This window comes from Lacerta agilis, chromosome 9, assembly GCF_009819535.1.
Source record: "Lacerta agilis isolate rLacAgi1 chromosome 9, rLacAgi1.pri, whole genome shotgun sequence".
NCBI lineage: Eukaryota > Metazoa > Chordata > Lepidosauria > Squamata > Lacertidae > Lacerta > Lacerta agilis.
Genome location: NC_046320.1, coordinates 49,339,702 through 49,354,377, shown reverse-complemented (window position 1 = coordinate 49,354,377; position 14,676 = coordinate 49,339,702). Strand labels below are relative to the sequence as shown.

At 41.6% G+C, this 14,676-nt stretch overlaps 1 protein-coding gene across 50 annotated transcripts in view; it reads left to right on the top strand.

Moving 5' to 3' along the window:
* Positions 1 to 14,676, top strand: part of ANK2 (ankyrin 2) — a 308,768-nt gene that overhangs the window by 206,271 nt on the left and 87,821 nt on the right. For 44 of the 50 annotated variants that reach the window (XM_033160054.1, XM_033160064.1, XM_033160052.1 and 41 more), the window contains 4 exons: positions 3,904 to 4,089; positions 5,216 to 5,239; positions 6,387 to 6,485; positions 9,250 to 9,348. In XM_033160054.1, the coding sequence (XP_033015945.1) occupies positions 3,904 to 4,089; positions 5,216 to 5,239; positions 6,387 to 6,485; positions 9,250 to 9,348 (408 nt within the window). The remainder of the gene's footprint in view (positions 1 to 3,903; positions 4,090 to 5,215; positions 5,240 to 6,386; positions 6,486 to 9,249; positions 9,349 to 14,676) is intronic. The other 6 variants (XM_033160048.1, XM_033160057.1, XM_033160070.1 and 3 more) reach the window with 2 other exon arrangements.

The following is a 14,676-nucleotide window of genomic DNA, read 5'->3' as shown; positions in this document are numbered from 1 at the left end:
GCTCCTTGTAAGGCACAGATTATGACCTACGAGACCTAACCCACACTGGCTCAGCATACCCATGACTCTAAATCTCCCACATGTCCCTTCAAAAGTTACAACCTTAACTTAAGTTCTCTCCCCCGCCCCCTACTATTATGGTATCATAATGTCTGCCACAGAAGCAAAAACTTGGAAAGTGTTGATCTATGGACAAATCTGCATATTTTCATGAAGCTCTTCCACTTTTAGCAACTGTGAAAAGTGGTCCCTTATCAATCTCTGCATTTGTCACCCTCCTCGGCATGGAGTTAACCCACCCCAGGGTATTCAGAATGGTATGACATTTATTAGCATTGCGCTCCAGCCAAGCCTGCCTTTGTTAACAGCTGTTTTCTCTATCCTTTCATTCAGCGGATACTATTGCATTTGATGATGGTTCCTAAAATAATGCTTTCTGTTGCTGGGATGGGCCAGGATCATGTTACTGTTGCAGCTTTGCTAGAGTATGAAATCCTGTGTGGTTGCTAAGCAACAAGGCAGAAACAGCATTTGTAAATGAGTCACTGGCTGATCTCGAAACCCCCAGTTCTCTGTTGTTGTTGTTTAATAATCTACAGTAGATTCTACCTCACCCCCCCCAAACAAACTAATTCATTTCTCTTAAGAATAATACGATATTGGAGATGTGAGCATATTCTCCTAGGAATAGCTGTTATGGGGTACTGTTTTAAGACCAAGATAGTGCTTGAAGCACAGTGAGGTGCCATCTCACCTCTTTCCAGGTGGATCTAAAACAATCCTTCTTTTCAGCCAACACAACTGAGTCTCACCTATTTTGAAGACACCTCCTTCTTTTCTCCTACTGGTCTAACCAAAGGATAGGCTTTCTGTAATTTTACCTCAAACAGCTGACACTAGATTGACAACACTAGATAGCAACCATATAGGCTGCAGTCCAAGAATTCATCATTCCTTCTGTAGCCTATGCCAAGGGGGATTTTGGACTTTAATCCCAAACAGTCCTCCTTCAATTGTATTGCAAGCTGCTTTTGGAATTTGAGCACACAGTGAAAATAGAAAGAAACATCGAAAGTTGCCTTATACTGAGTGAGGTCATTAGTCTGTCTAGTTAAGTAATGTCTATGTTGACCAGCCATGGTTCTGTAGGGTTTCATAAAGAGAGCTTTCTCAGTTCTTCTTGGGGACTGAAGCTTGAATCTTTTGCATGCAAAACATGTGTTTTTAGCATGATCAGTTATTCATTGTGAAAGAAAGGATTTGCATGAAGAAAAGGAGAACAGAAGAGTACAATTTGCATATGGTAATTTATACATATAGATGCAATTTTGGAAATAATCACTATAATTTAAACAGAAATACAGTACATCTCACCATAATGGGGAAGACACCAGGGGATTTGTGTGCCTGCTCAGTCTGCTGATCAGGTGTTACTACAGTAGTGCCTCACAAGACGAAATTAATTCGTTCCGTGAGTCGTTTCATATTGCGGAAATTTCATCTTGCGAAGCACTGTTTCCCATAGGAATGCATTAAAATTTAATTCCCATAGGAATGCATTGAAATTTTCGTCTTGCGAAGCACGACCATAGAAAAATTCATCTTGCGAGTCACCTAAAAAATCGCAAAACCTTTTCATCTAGCGAGTTTTTCGTTGCGCGAGGCATTCGTCTTGCGAGGTACCACTGTAATTGTTGATGGACAACTTTAGTGCCCTGTTGATGTGTATGCTCTCCCTTTTTGTGACTCCTTAGGACTAGACAGCCCTCAGACAGAAAGGTCCTTCAAATAGAGGCCTGCTCTCTGTAAAAAAGGACACCCTACGTGGTTTACTACGGAGCTGTGGCACATAAGCCTTTACACAAGGTGTCAGGGAACTGTCCCCGGCGCAGCGCAAGGTGGTGGAAGGGCTCTCGGGATGCTACAGAGAGCCCTGGTCCCACCTGGCCAGCAGCACCTCCTCTGGCAGCCGAGGGAGCAGCGAGGCTTCCAGCGGGGAGGGGCAGGTTTTTCAGGGTATGGAGGGAGAAGGCTCTAAGGATGCTGAAAAGCCCTAACACTCCTATTGCTCAAGGGGCGAGGAAAGAGACACGTAGCTTCCGGCGCCCCAAAGGCGTCAAGGAGTGAAATGAAAGGATGGGAGGCGGGGTTTCCGTATACCGAAGCTTTTTTGTTGGGGTCAGAACCAGAAGGGGCCATTCCTGGATTCTGACGATGCTGGATACAGACATGAACTTTTAAGCTCTGCACTGTACATAGTTTGCACAATAAAACTCTTAAAGGAAACTCGGAGTTTTGCCTGCTTACTCATGAGCAACCAACAGAGGACCTTACACAAGGGTTCCTATATCCCAGTCCTAACTCAAAACATAGGTACCGAGTCAGACCAATGGTCCATCTCCATAGATTGGCAGCAGCTCTCTAGAGTTTCAGTCTCTTTCAGCCTTACCTGGAGATGCCAGAGATTGAACTTCGGACCTTGTGCGTGAAAAGCAGGTGCTTTACTATTGAGTTCTGTCCCTTCCACAAAGATCAGGCTTTTAACCTTCTGTTCAAGGCCTCCAGGAAAATGCACCAAATCTCTGGATGTGAGACAAGAAGGAAAGGGACTGGTTCTCTGGACCATCTTTGTACTTATTTCTCATTCTTGGCTTGAGCTTTTTCTGTTGGCTCCATTTCCATGTCTCCCAGGCTCTACCCTTGACCTGGAGCATACTGCCTTATTCTAGCCTGCCAAGCACTCTTCTGTTCTGCCCTGTGTTCAACCAGGCAACACCCTTTGAGCTCCAAGGCTCAGTCTTCCAGCTGAAGGTCTGAAACTCAACTCTCCCTTACACCTGTTTAAACAAGTGTTCTAGATTGTGGCTAGCAGAAACATTTTCCTGCATCTTCCCCTGAACTGATACAAACTTTTTTCCAAATTTTGTTTGCCTTGCTTAAATTATAAAGGGGGAAAAATAAGACTTGCATAGCATGCCATTTCACAACCAAATATTATTATTGCATATGTGATTTATTAGTTATCTAATACATAGTAGTCGATTGGAGACTTCCAATTAATATAAAAATATACAAAAGCTAAATTACAATCATCATCGGATGTCAGGGAACTATCCTCGACTCAGCGCAGAGTGGTGCAAGGGCTCTCAGGATGTTACAGAGAGCCCCAGTCCCACCTTGCCAGCAGTACCTCCTCTAGCAGCGGGAGGAGTGGTGAGGCATCCAGCGAGGAGAGGGAGGTCTCTCAGGGGGAAAGGAGCCGAGGCTCTGGGGATGCACAAGAGACCAAGCACTCACACAGTTCAGTGGGCGATACAGAGGGTGCGCAACTTCCGTCGGCCCAAAGGCATCGTGGGGTGAAAAGATGGGAGGCGGGGTTTTCGTATCCCTAAGCTCTTTTGTTTGGGTCAGAACCGGAAGGGACCATTCCCGGATTCTGACACCGCTTGATACAGACATGAACTTTTTAGCTCTGCACTGTATATAGTTTGCACAATAAAAACCTTAAAGGAAACCACAGAGTTCTGGCTGCTTACTCATGAGTAACTAACTGAGAACCTTACATCAGTAACTAACAATAAAAAAACACCAACATCAAAAAAACCAAAGAGCACCAGCAACATTCAACCATCAGCAGTATATGGGCCAAATAACTCATCACTATAACATCAGCCTTGAAAATACCACCTATGTTTTTAACATTATTTTTGAACAGAAGTGAAATTCAGTAGTAAATATGTTTGGAGATGGGCTTCTCTGGAGTGTTTGGTGGGTTATCAGAGTTTAATATATTGCTAGGCGACTAATAAAAGGTTGCATGTTGAAGTACAACACATCTCTTTGTGGGAGCTCTTTATATGGGTTCTGGCTTCATGCGGAATGTTTTATTTCCCACTGCAACAGGACGGCTTCACTCCATTAGCGGTTGCATTGCAGCAAGGACACAATCAGGCAGTAGCCATCCTTCTAGAAAACGACACTAAAGGGAAAGTCCGGTTGCCGGCATTGCACATTGCTGCCAGGAAAGATGACACCAAATCAGCGGCTCTTCTGCTCCAGAATGATCACAATGCTGATGTTCAATCTAAGGTAAAAATACGCTTGTTTCCCCCTCCTTGTTCTCCAGTATTTGTAATTGTACTAAAAATCGGGATGTCCAGGGCCTGTTTTGTCCTTTATGCAGGACAAACTCAGATTTATCACTGAGAAGAAACGGCAGTCTTTAGTAGCTCCTTAAACAATTTAGATGTTTTTCTGCATTCACATGTTGCACTTTTTAAGTGTACATATAAAACATCTTACATTGTAACCAAAAAAGAAACTTATACTTTTGTTAAGTGGCCCTAAGAGATTCCCATCAGTTCCATTACTTTAAAAACATCAATGCAAATAATAATGCTCCTCTTCTAGTAAAGGTAAAGGGACCCCTGACCGTTAGGTCCAGTTGCAGATAACTCTGGGGTTGCGGCGCTTATCTTGCTTTACTGGCCAAGGGAGCTGGCGTACAGCTTCTGGGTCATGTGGCCAGCATGACTAAGCCGCTTCTGGCAAACCAGAGCAGCGCATGGAAACGCCATCTACCTTCCCGCCAGAGCGGTACCTTTTTATTTACTTGAACTTTGACGTGCTTTCGAACTGCTAGGTTGGCAGGAGCAGGGACCGAGCAACGGGAGCTCACCCCGTTGCGGAGATTCGAACCGCCAACCTTCTAATTGGCATGCCCTGGGCTCTGTGGTTTAGACCACAGCACCACCCGCGTCCCTCCCCCTCTTCTAGTAGTTGTTGCTTAAACCTGTATCTGCAATAAAAGCTCTATTGTTTAGTGTAGAACTGCAGGAGGAAACGGGTTAAATTTTCAAAGGCACAAAAATCGCTCTTTAGTTTCTAAGTTTTTCTTTCACTGACTTTCTAAGGGTGTTTGACCATTTTTGCATTTGAATATGTAGTCCAATAACCAACGAGGTTAATATCAAGTTCAGTCTTTGTAAATCTGACAATCCGTTGTGGGGAAGGGGGAAGCTGAAACAGTGTTGGTGTTGAGTGGGAAACTGGTTTGTGGCCCAAGAGAATGGGGGTTGCATACAGTTAAATTGAATCCTAGCTCAGGCTTTTCCCCTTAACAACAAAATAATTCATTTCAGTGAACAATTTAGGCCTCTGTCTTTCTGCCAATCTGTAATATCTTTCCTCTTTTTTCCAAAACATGCTGCAACAGATGATGGTGAATAGGACAACTGAGGTACCAAAAACAACAGTTTTGTTAATTTACTCCCCCTCCCCCAGATAATTGCTGCATTTTCCTGTCATATACAGTTCAAACTGTACCCCATGTCATTTCTAAATGTGCACCGATGAAAAAAATGTGCATTTTCTCCTCTGCTTTGATGTTTTTTCTTCCCTTGTTCTTCTGAGATGGTGGAGATGGTTTTTAGATAACAAGAACTAGAAATGGGAGTAGGCCTATGGGGATAATTTGAAATACAGAATAATTGCATGTAATATAAGGCCGTGACTCCATTAATGCTAATCTGCAGCATGGTTCCTGTGGGTAGTTGTTGGTTATTGATAAATGAAGAGATCCCAGTGGGAAACCCCTCAAAGGTATTGAGGTAAAATGTCTCTTTTAATTTTATGACAGGCATTTATATATGGTTTATGGAGGTTTTAAATGAAGAGTGGCCTCAAATCTGTCACTGGGAGATTGTGTATCCCCCCCTGCCCCATACAGTTTAATATTTTCTACTGTAGCTGTTATACTGTACCATTATTCTAATATGCTTTGGTGAAAAAAACATTAATCTTCTAACCAAAGCAAAACTTAAATTTGCCATGGAAATGAATGGGCAAGTGTCTCCATTTGGTCTCAAGAACCATCTGGGTTTTGTGATCATATGCTATCGAAACTTTGAAGGGTTTTATGAGGGCTTATAAGAAATGATTAGGAAACCCAGACAGAATAGACCTCTTTGCAAGGAGACCATGGTGAGGGGAGGGGACTGGTGCCAGGTGAAAGCTTGCCTCATTGTTAGTTAGGTCAAATGAGCTGGGGAAGTCCAGATGGTGAAGTGACTCTTCTGAGCATGCTCAGAAGCACCGTTTCTTGCTAGAATCAAGGGATTTGTAGTTTTCCTTGGTAGAAGACCCAGAGAAGGTTGCTTTGTTGATGCCTGCATTAATAAAAATGGAAAAACCCCAGATATTAAGCTGGAAAATAGTGCTTTTAGTTACCTGTTGCAGGAAGTAGTAACATTAACCCTTCTGTTTATAATATTAGGTTGGCACAGGGGAAAAATGCTTTGGGTTAATGTTTCTCTAGTTTTAAAAAGTTAAATGCTTCCTTATGTAAAAATTGGTGCATTCTGATTAAGACTGTTTCTTTTTTGCAGAGTGGATTCACACCTTTGCACATAGCAGCACACTATGGAAATGTTAATGTAGCAACACTTCTGCTCAACCGAGGAGCCGTTGTAGACTTCACAGCAAGGGTATGGGTGCTTTCCTTTTTTGTGCATGGGGAGAACAATGAAAGGAGGGAGGTCAATGATTGATTCTATGAACTTTCTTTAAATGTCCAAATTAAAACAACAAAAAAACCATTTACAAGTCTGTATTGAAAAATTATGAGAAGTTAATGATTCTTACATTTATTCTTGCAACAAAAAAGCCATTTTTTCACAAAGTATCAGACTGTAATAAATTATCTTTACACAATACACTTATATGTAGAGGGAAAGAATCTAAATTTCATGCACATGCTTCAGAACACATTAATTGAATTATTAATATAACTTTTGGCATTCTTAAAAAACTGTGTTGTAGCAAATACCTAATGCTCATTACTCTTTTCACGTGTACTTTGCACACAACAAGCTCCAACTCTTTTAATATTCTTTAATGCTTAAGATATGTAGTATATACTGTTCACATTGGAGTTCAGCTACTAGCCATATGCAAATAGAAGCAGGCTTCTGCACATGTATTTCTACGCTTCCTTAAGACCTTCATTGTTCATATGAATGTCCTACTTGAATGCTGTAGTAACACTGAAGGCCCTGCTCTGTGTCACTTCCCATTGAATGTACAATGGGTGGCCAGGAACAGAGCCTTTTCTACTGTGGCACCTGCTTTATGGAATGTTTTACTGGTAATTTATTAATGGGATTTATACCACACCCTTCCTCTAGAAGGGATCCTTCTGGTTCCTCCTCTACTTGTTTTACAGCAGGCAGTAGAAATTACTTTTACAGTGTGAGTGTGCCTTTTAATTCCACAACAGTCCCATCTTATACACATCCACTCAAAAGCAAGTCCCACTGAGTTCTCAATGGGGCTTACTTCCAGGAAACAATGTATAGGCTTCTATCCCAAATTAAATCTACATGGTAACATGCTTATGTGGGACTTTAAACTTTCACTGGATGTTGATGATTAAAAGGGGTTGTTTTGTTTTGACAATTTTTGTCAGTCACTTTTGAGTATCTTTTAAGTGGGAAATCAATATCACCATCATCAAAAAGAAATAAACCAGTGTCAGGCAATTGGTCCTCTCCCTAGGCCATTTCCCCATGCTTCTCCTGCACCCCTCACCAGCCTTGCTCTGTGCCTTCTTGGGTGTTTTCACCTGGCTGGATTGTGTCCTTATTTGCAACAATGCTTCTTGCTTGCTGGATGCAGAGGTGTGGGTGAACAAAACCCCCTTGTTATTGCATGGCTGTAATGTAGCCTACTTTGCCCAAGGTAAGAGTCACATCCATTGCTACACCCACTTTTGCCTTTAGCTCTGCCTGTCAGTGGCATGTGGATCGCAGAAGGTTCCCCTCAAGAGAATGTGGTCCTCAGACTGAAAAAAGATTCCCCACACCTGCTCTACAGGTGTCCTGTGCATGTTTCCTCCCTGCATCCCAGCTGCTGGGACTATGTACACATAACAGCTGTTCAAGACAAGGAGATGAATTTAAGCTACAGTCCTGGGAGGAAATCCCACTGATCTTACTTCTGAGGAGGCATGCATAGAATTGAGCTATTAGTTAGAATTGTTCCCCCATCTTGCCGCTGAACAGCTGAAGACTTGGTTGCCAATTGCCTGAAAGGGCTATATATGGTCAGCTTTGGCTGCTGCTTGCACAAATGAATAAGGTTTTAAGGTTTGCCTTTTCTTAATATTTTATTTATTTACATGGTTTCTATCTCAAACCTTCAACAGTATGTTCCCAGGATGACTAACAATTTAGCAAGAAGCAATTAAGATACAATTTAAAAAACAGAAGACAGAAAATACAAAAAACCCACCATACAACAAAATGTAGAAAATAACAAAACAATGTGTACAAACTAAACATCTGCATCTTAATATATTTCTTTGTAATGGGTTACTTTTCAAAGCTACTAAAATTATTGCTGACATGGGAAGTTCCAATGATTTTATATTTCCTTCCTGTTTTCTACCAAGAGACCTAACCCACAGCTGAAATATGTGCAATGACAATTGGAAAAAATGAAGAATGAGACGAAACCTTCCAACCTAATTAGGACCTTTTTAATGCTGATATGTGTTACAATAATAGGCTTCATTGTGTCTTAGCTAATGTGCTATGATTGTTGCTGTATATTTAAGCACACCAGTATGTTATGAATATTGATTTATTTGTCTTGCATACACTGTGAATGTGATGTTTGATGTCTGGTGAATGTTTTTGTTGCTGCTTAGTAAATCAGTGAAGAACCTCCTGAAGATACACAAAATACCCTTTAAAAGTCCACATTTGAAATTATGTATGCATATTACTCTCATGAGGTTTTTGTGCACATATCAACAAAAACATTCAGACCTGCGTTATTGCATTCAAATTAAGTAATTATACTGATTAACAATTGAAATTTCATTAGCTGCTAAATGAAGATAAGTGAAGTCTTCCATTCAAAATTACCAGTACCGCCCCTTCCCAGTTCTCATGAATTAGAACTGTTGTAGTAAACTTCTGTTTATTCAAACAAAATGTTAAAACATAACAAAGATCAGATTTTTCTCTCTATAGCTATAAAAATGCATATATTTTAGTTCCATTTAACATCATTTGCAAATTCTTGCTATGAACCTTTTTCTCAAGATAGGACACTGCTAACTGTTTTCTGTATTCTGTGATGCATCCTTGCTTATCTTCTATACTGTATCATGTCAAAACGCAAAGCCATCCCCATTGAGCCTCTTCAAGTCCATCACGCTTTTTGTTTGTTCTTTTCATGGTGTAGAATGGAATCACCCCACTGCATGTGGCTTCCAAAAGGGGAAACACAAACATGGTGAAGCTCTTGTTGGATCGTGGAGGGCAGATCGATGCCAAAACTAGGGTGAGTGTTTCTATTCCCTGAATGTCATCATGCACCTCCTTCCCCCCTTTTGTTTCTTTGTTGGTTTGTGCAGGGATCAGAAATATGAACAGCGATATGCATTCCTTTAGAGATAGCCATTTAGGAAGCCATTGTTTGCATTCAAGTCTTGAGTCCAAAGTTTATGTTCTGTGACTGAACGGAGAATTCCCACTCATGGAAGAGGTTGTTTTACTCATGAAATGAGTAACTCTGCTAATGTTAATTCCTTCTGTCCATGGAACAAAAACTTTGGATACTGAACATTCTTGCTTCACAATTGCCACTTTACTTCAGTGACGTCTCAAAAATTTATTCAGTGCCACCTGATCTTTCAGAGGAAGCTGTCCACTCTTGTTGAACTTCTCAGCGAAACTTCCAAGAGTTACTAGAATTAATTTATAGACAGTTAACAAGTCAAGCAAGATATGATTGCAGGACCAGGCATCGGACTTCCCATACCCCAACCCATATAAATAAGAGACCAATAAGACTGGTTTTGGGTCAAAACAGGCCACAACTTTATTGAATACAGATGGAAGAGGTTTGGCTTGGGCATAGGGCAATCTAAATACTTCCGGCCCGCCCACTGGAAGTGATGCGTGGTCAATCCAGGTGGGGGTTCCTAAGACTTACATCAAATAGGGTGACCCCTGCAGGGACCGCCATCTGAGGGAGTACCTTTGGCCCTGGCCCAGGGCAGGCGGAGACTACAACCTCCCCTCCGTCCAAAACAAAGGATTGCCCCAATGCCCAACCACTTATGACAATTGCTATGAGGTAGGCAAAACCCACCAGGTCAGAGCCAATTAGTCTGGTGGGGAAATTCTTACCCGGCCCCATAAAGAACGGCAACCACTGTAGCCACAGCAAAGTCATTGATGAGCAGCGTAAACCATGGATGGTTGGGCAGAGAAACCCAGCGCAGGAACAAACAGGCTGTGCCCCAGGTGTAGGCTGCTTAAATGGGCAAGGGGTGACTCCAAGGGAAGCACACCATTGGCTCCATAAGCTCTGCCCACTGCCACAGCCCAGGTCCCAGCCTGCACCCCCATTTGCCAAAGCAGGGTGCAGGCTAGGATCTGGTTCCTGATAGGTGGAGGAAGGGCACTGCAGTTTGAATTCCTCCATCAAGGCCCCAGTGAAGCCTCCTCCGTCCTGCAATGCTGCGGCACCAAAAGGCGTGAGCGGACTTGTCCTAACAGTAATTGAGAAACCACAAGCAGAATGCTAATCTTGAATTCAACAGATATAATTGATTTTGGTTTTAAGATTTCTTTAGAAGTAAAAGAGAAAGACCTTAGAGCTGAAAAATGGTCTATGGCCCTGGCAAATAATTGCTGGTTGGAGTATTGGACACTGTGTTTGCATACTAGTGTAGAATAACAAACAGTTGTGTACTGGGGGGATGAGAGAGAGAGAGAGAGAGAGAGAGAGATTCATTTGTGTATAGAAGGTAGGCGAGAGCAAGCAAATGCCCTTTTTGATTAATGAAGCTTCAGTTCTAGGACAGAGTTACAGACAAAAGTATTTTAAAATCGCAGTTTAGGCATCTATTCTATCCAAGCATGAAAGCACAATGTGATCGCACTGGTCACACTTTAATCTGTTATACATTATATTCCCTATCTTTTGATCATGCTATATTGCTAAACTGGCTAGATCAAAGTGCAGCCTTGCAATATGCGATCTGTACAGGACCACATCCAGTTTCTCACAAAGAATCTAATTTTAAAAGTCTTTCATTGTTTGGCTTATCACCCCTGTCAGCTGGGAGTGTCGCTCAAAGCTGCTAGCACACAGACACCCACACAGAACCTAGTGAGTGTCCCAAAGCACTGGCACCCTCATTTGCACAGGTTTAGCACCACCCCCCTTCCTCTTCGTTCTCAAGGACACTGCTGACAGCTTCTCAGTGTGGGAGATTCCAGAGCTTTGTGGTTTTGTTTGTCAGTGTCACGCTATTGTGTGATGTCCTTGTGTCAGGCTTTGATCCGTTTATGTCCTCTTTGTTTTACCTTTGCTCTGTCTGCTTAGCTATGGCCATAAATAAATAGAGCAATAAAAAAAACACAAAATAGGAATTATTTGACACTTGCCAGTTTTCAAGGATACATAACGGTGAGTCTAACTTCACCATTTGTCAATTGGAGAAGTGAATAGAAAAGCATCTTTATACTGTATCCCAGTGATTTAGCGATCTGTAACCCACTCCATACAACCGGAATTGCTGCTGCCTCGTCTTTTGGCTTCAAACATTGCTCCCTACCTGGTAGATGGGACTTGGAGGCCAAACTGCACATTACAAACAAGGCAGTTTCTGGAGGGGACAATTATCTCCTACTGTTTCTCCCATTTCAGCTCACACACTACAGTTTTTCCCGCTTGTGTGGTTTAAGAAGCATGTTAACTCATGATATGACCATAGGGCTCAGAAGGAGGAAGAAACACTGTGACCAGCTTAAACCTTTGGTTTAAGTGCAATACAGAGAATAATAATAATAATAATAATAATAATAATAATAATAATAATAATAATAATTTATTTTATACCCCCCCTTCCCCGCCAAACCGGGCTCAGGGTGGCTAACACCAATTAAAATCACAACAAAAACATGAAACAATTCATTAAAAATACAGATTAAAATACAAATTAAAATTTAATTTAGACTGCAGCCTCATTTTTAAGTAGCCCACCAATCACACCAAAAGAATGAAATGAAAGTCTGCCCTCTGTCTGTAAAGCTTGTAAGGCCCCAGAGATTTGCCACAGTACTCTTGTTGCTCTGCTTCCTGGTTGTAGACAGAAAATAGGACCTGGTCATCAAATGGACTGGAATTTTGGCAAGATGTGAATCTGTCAGTAGAGTCCTACAGCTGGCAGCATGACTCAGTGAGCTGTATAGCACCTCACGAGTCACAAAATGGTGAGAGGATCTGAATTCAGGTACAGCTATTTGAAGAGTTTCCTTCTTTATTCATTAATTTATTTGAAAGCTTGTCTAAACTGCTGAAAATTTAAAAATCTCTCAGCAGTATACAAAAATAATATAGAAACTATAAAACAGAACCACGGAAGCTGTTAAACAGCATTGTAAAAACAGATGTGCTTTTGTAAATTGTCTAGAGTTGGGTATTTTTTGCAATCAAGCAGTATATACGTTTTGTTAAATAAAACTAAAACTAAATAAATAAATGGAGAAAATGAGACAGATCAAAACAGGAATTCAGAAATAACAGGCCCGGTCAAAAATTTATGTCTTCCCAGAATCATTTAATTTTCCTCACTGTGGGGCTCATTGTGGTTTAATCTGAGTGGGTTTTTCATGATTCAGTAATGAGCTCTGTTTTCACACTGAAGCTGAGCACTGCTCTTGTACTCCATATTTTGGTTTTCTCATTTCAGGACACTTGAAGCCTGTGCCTTGATAGGGAACTATTTGAAGGGTGTACATATTGTCACTAGGTTTCAGTTGCCTTGGGAAGACAGGTAGGGAACAGGGTTACCTTTAAGGCACAGCTGTGCACAAATGGCCTCTCAAAATTCTCCAACCTGTTGGTGAGCAGAGTATTCAGGGCAACCATTTAACCCCTTTTTCCAGCAGGAAGGACAATTATCCAGCAGTGGATGGGGTTCAATTATCTTTCTCCTCCTTAATTTTGTTTGTTCGTTTGGGAATATGTGTGCATGTTGCTGCTGCCAGCAATGGCAACAACCACTGAGCTGGCACTCCATGGCATTGAGATGGCATTGTGGGGGGCGAAATGGCCATCCCCACAAATAATAAATTAAACAATCTTAAGATGTAAACTCTTTTAATAAAGTTATACATAAACAGGCAGTAGTGTTAAGGGGAAAACATCAGCATAAACATTAATTTACGAGTTAAATTCCTGGAAGAATTCATCGATCATGAATAAAAAAAAATGCTATGTCAGATTGTTTATGCCTAGTTCCAAAAAGTTACTTTACAAATCTCATTCACAATTCACTGTCATGTCCACAGTAATAATAGAAGCTTGTGCGAAAGGGTTGTTGCAATAATATGTTTGAGATTATGTTGGGCAAGGAGAGAGGAAGTGTTTGCTTGCTTGATTTGCTACTTTGATACACCATTACTGGTTTGACTGAGGACGTGGGCCTGTTATAGCTGTCAACCTTGCCTTTTTTGTGGGAAATTCCCCTATCAGTACTGTAGTATAGTACTGATAGGGGAATTTCCCGCAAAAAAGGGAAAATTGACAGCTATGGGCCCTGTAAGGTAGCAGCATGTTCCGTACAGCTTTTACCTTATCTCAGGTGGCTTTCATATTTTGTATTAGAGCCCAAACAGGGAACCAGAGGAATAAATTATCTCCCTTGTGTCTCTACCCTATATTTTAGACATTATTTGGTTAAGCAGTGAAGTTGTGCTACTGCAGAACAAGCTAGATGTTTCATGGCAGCAGTGGGAGAACTGACATCCCTTTGATTACAGGAAACCACTGCCCCACTAGTGTTCCTTCATAGCCACTGGTGCCAAAGAGGAACTGCACCAGGGCTTCAATGAGCTATTATTCTGGTTTTGCTAGTCTCAGTGTATTTTTGGGATCCAGAAGCTGTAACTGCAGCAGTCAAGTGACTTTCAGCAAACAAGGATGCTGCTGGACAATTGTTGTCATTATTCCTGACAATTGACCATGCTGGCTTTTTCTAACGAGTTGGACTCATGTTAAGCTTGTGGCCCATTAAGACCCCTAGATCCTTTGCACATGTGCTACTGGAATGTCAGGTGTCCAGGTGTCCCCCATTTTATAATTTCGCAGATGGTTCTCCCTTCCTAAATGCAGAACTTTGCATTTGTCCCTATTGAAATTCATTTTGTTAATTTGGCCCCAGTCCTCCAATCTGTTAAGGTAATCTTGAATCCAAATTCTGACTTCTATGGCATTAGCTGCCCCTCCCAGTCTGGTATCATCTGCTCAATCCCCCATCCATGTCATTTATCAGGATGTTGAACAACAACGGGCCCAGGACAGAACCCTGCAGCACCCCACTTGTCACTTTTTTCCAGGATAATGAGGAACCATTAGTGAACTCTTTGGGTTTGGTCACTCAGTCATCTACAAATCCACTTAACATTTACCTTGTTCAACCCATGTTGTACCAGCTTCTCTGCAAGAATATCATGGGGGACCTTGTCAAAAGCCTTACTGAAATCAGCATTCCCTGATCTTTTGATAGATGTGCAGCCAGTGCAGGTGTTTTGCCAGTGATGTCACACATTGTTGGTCACATACTGCCACCAGGAGCCTGGCTGCTGCATTCCA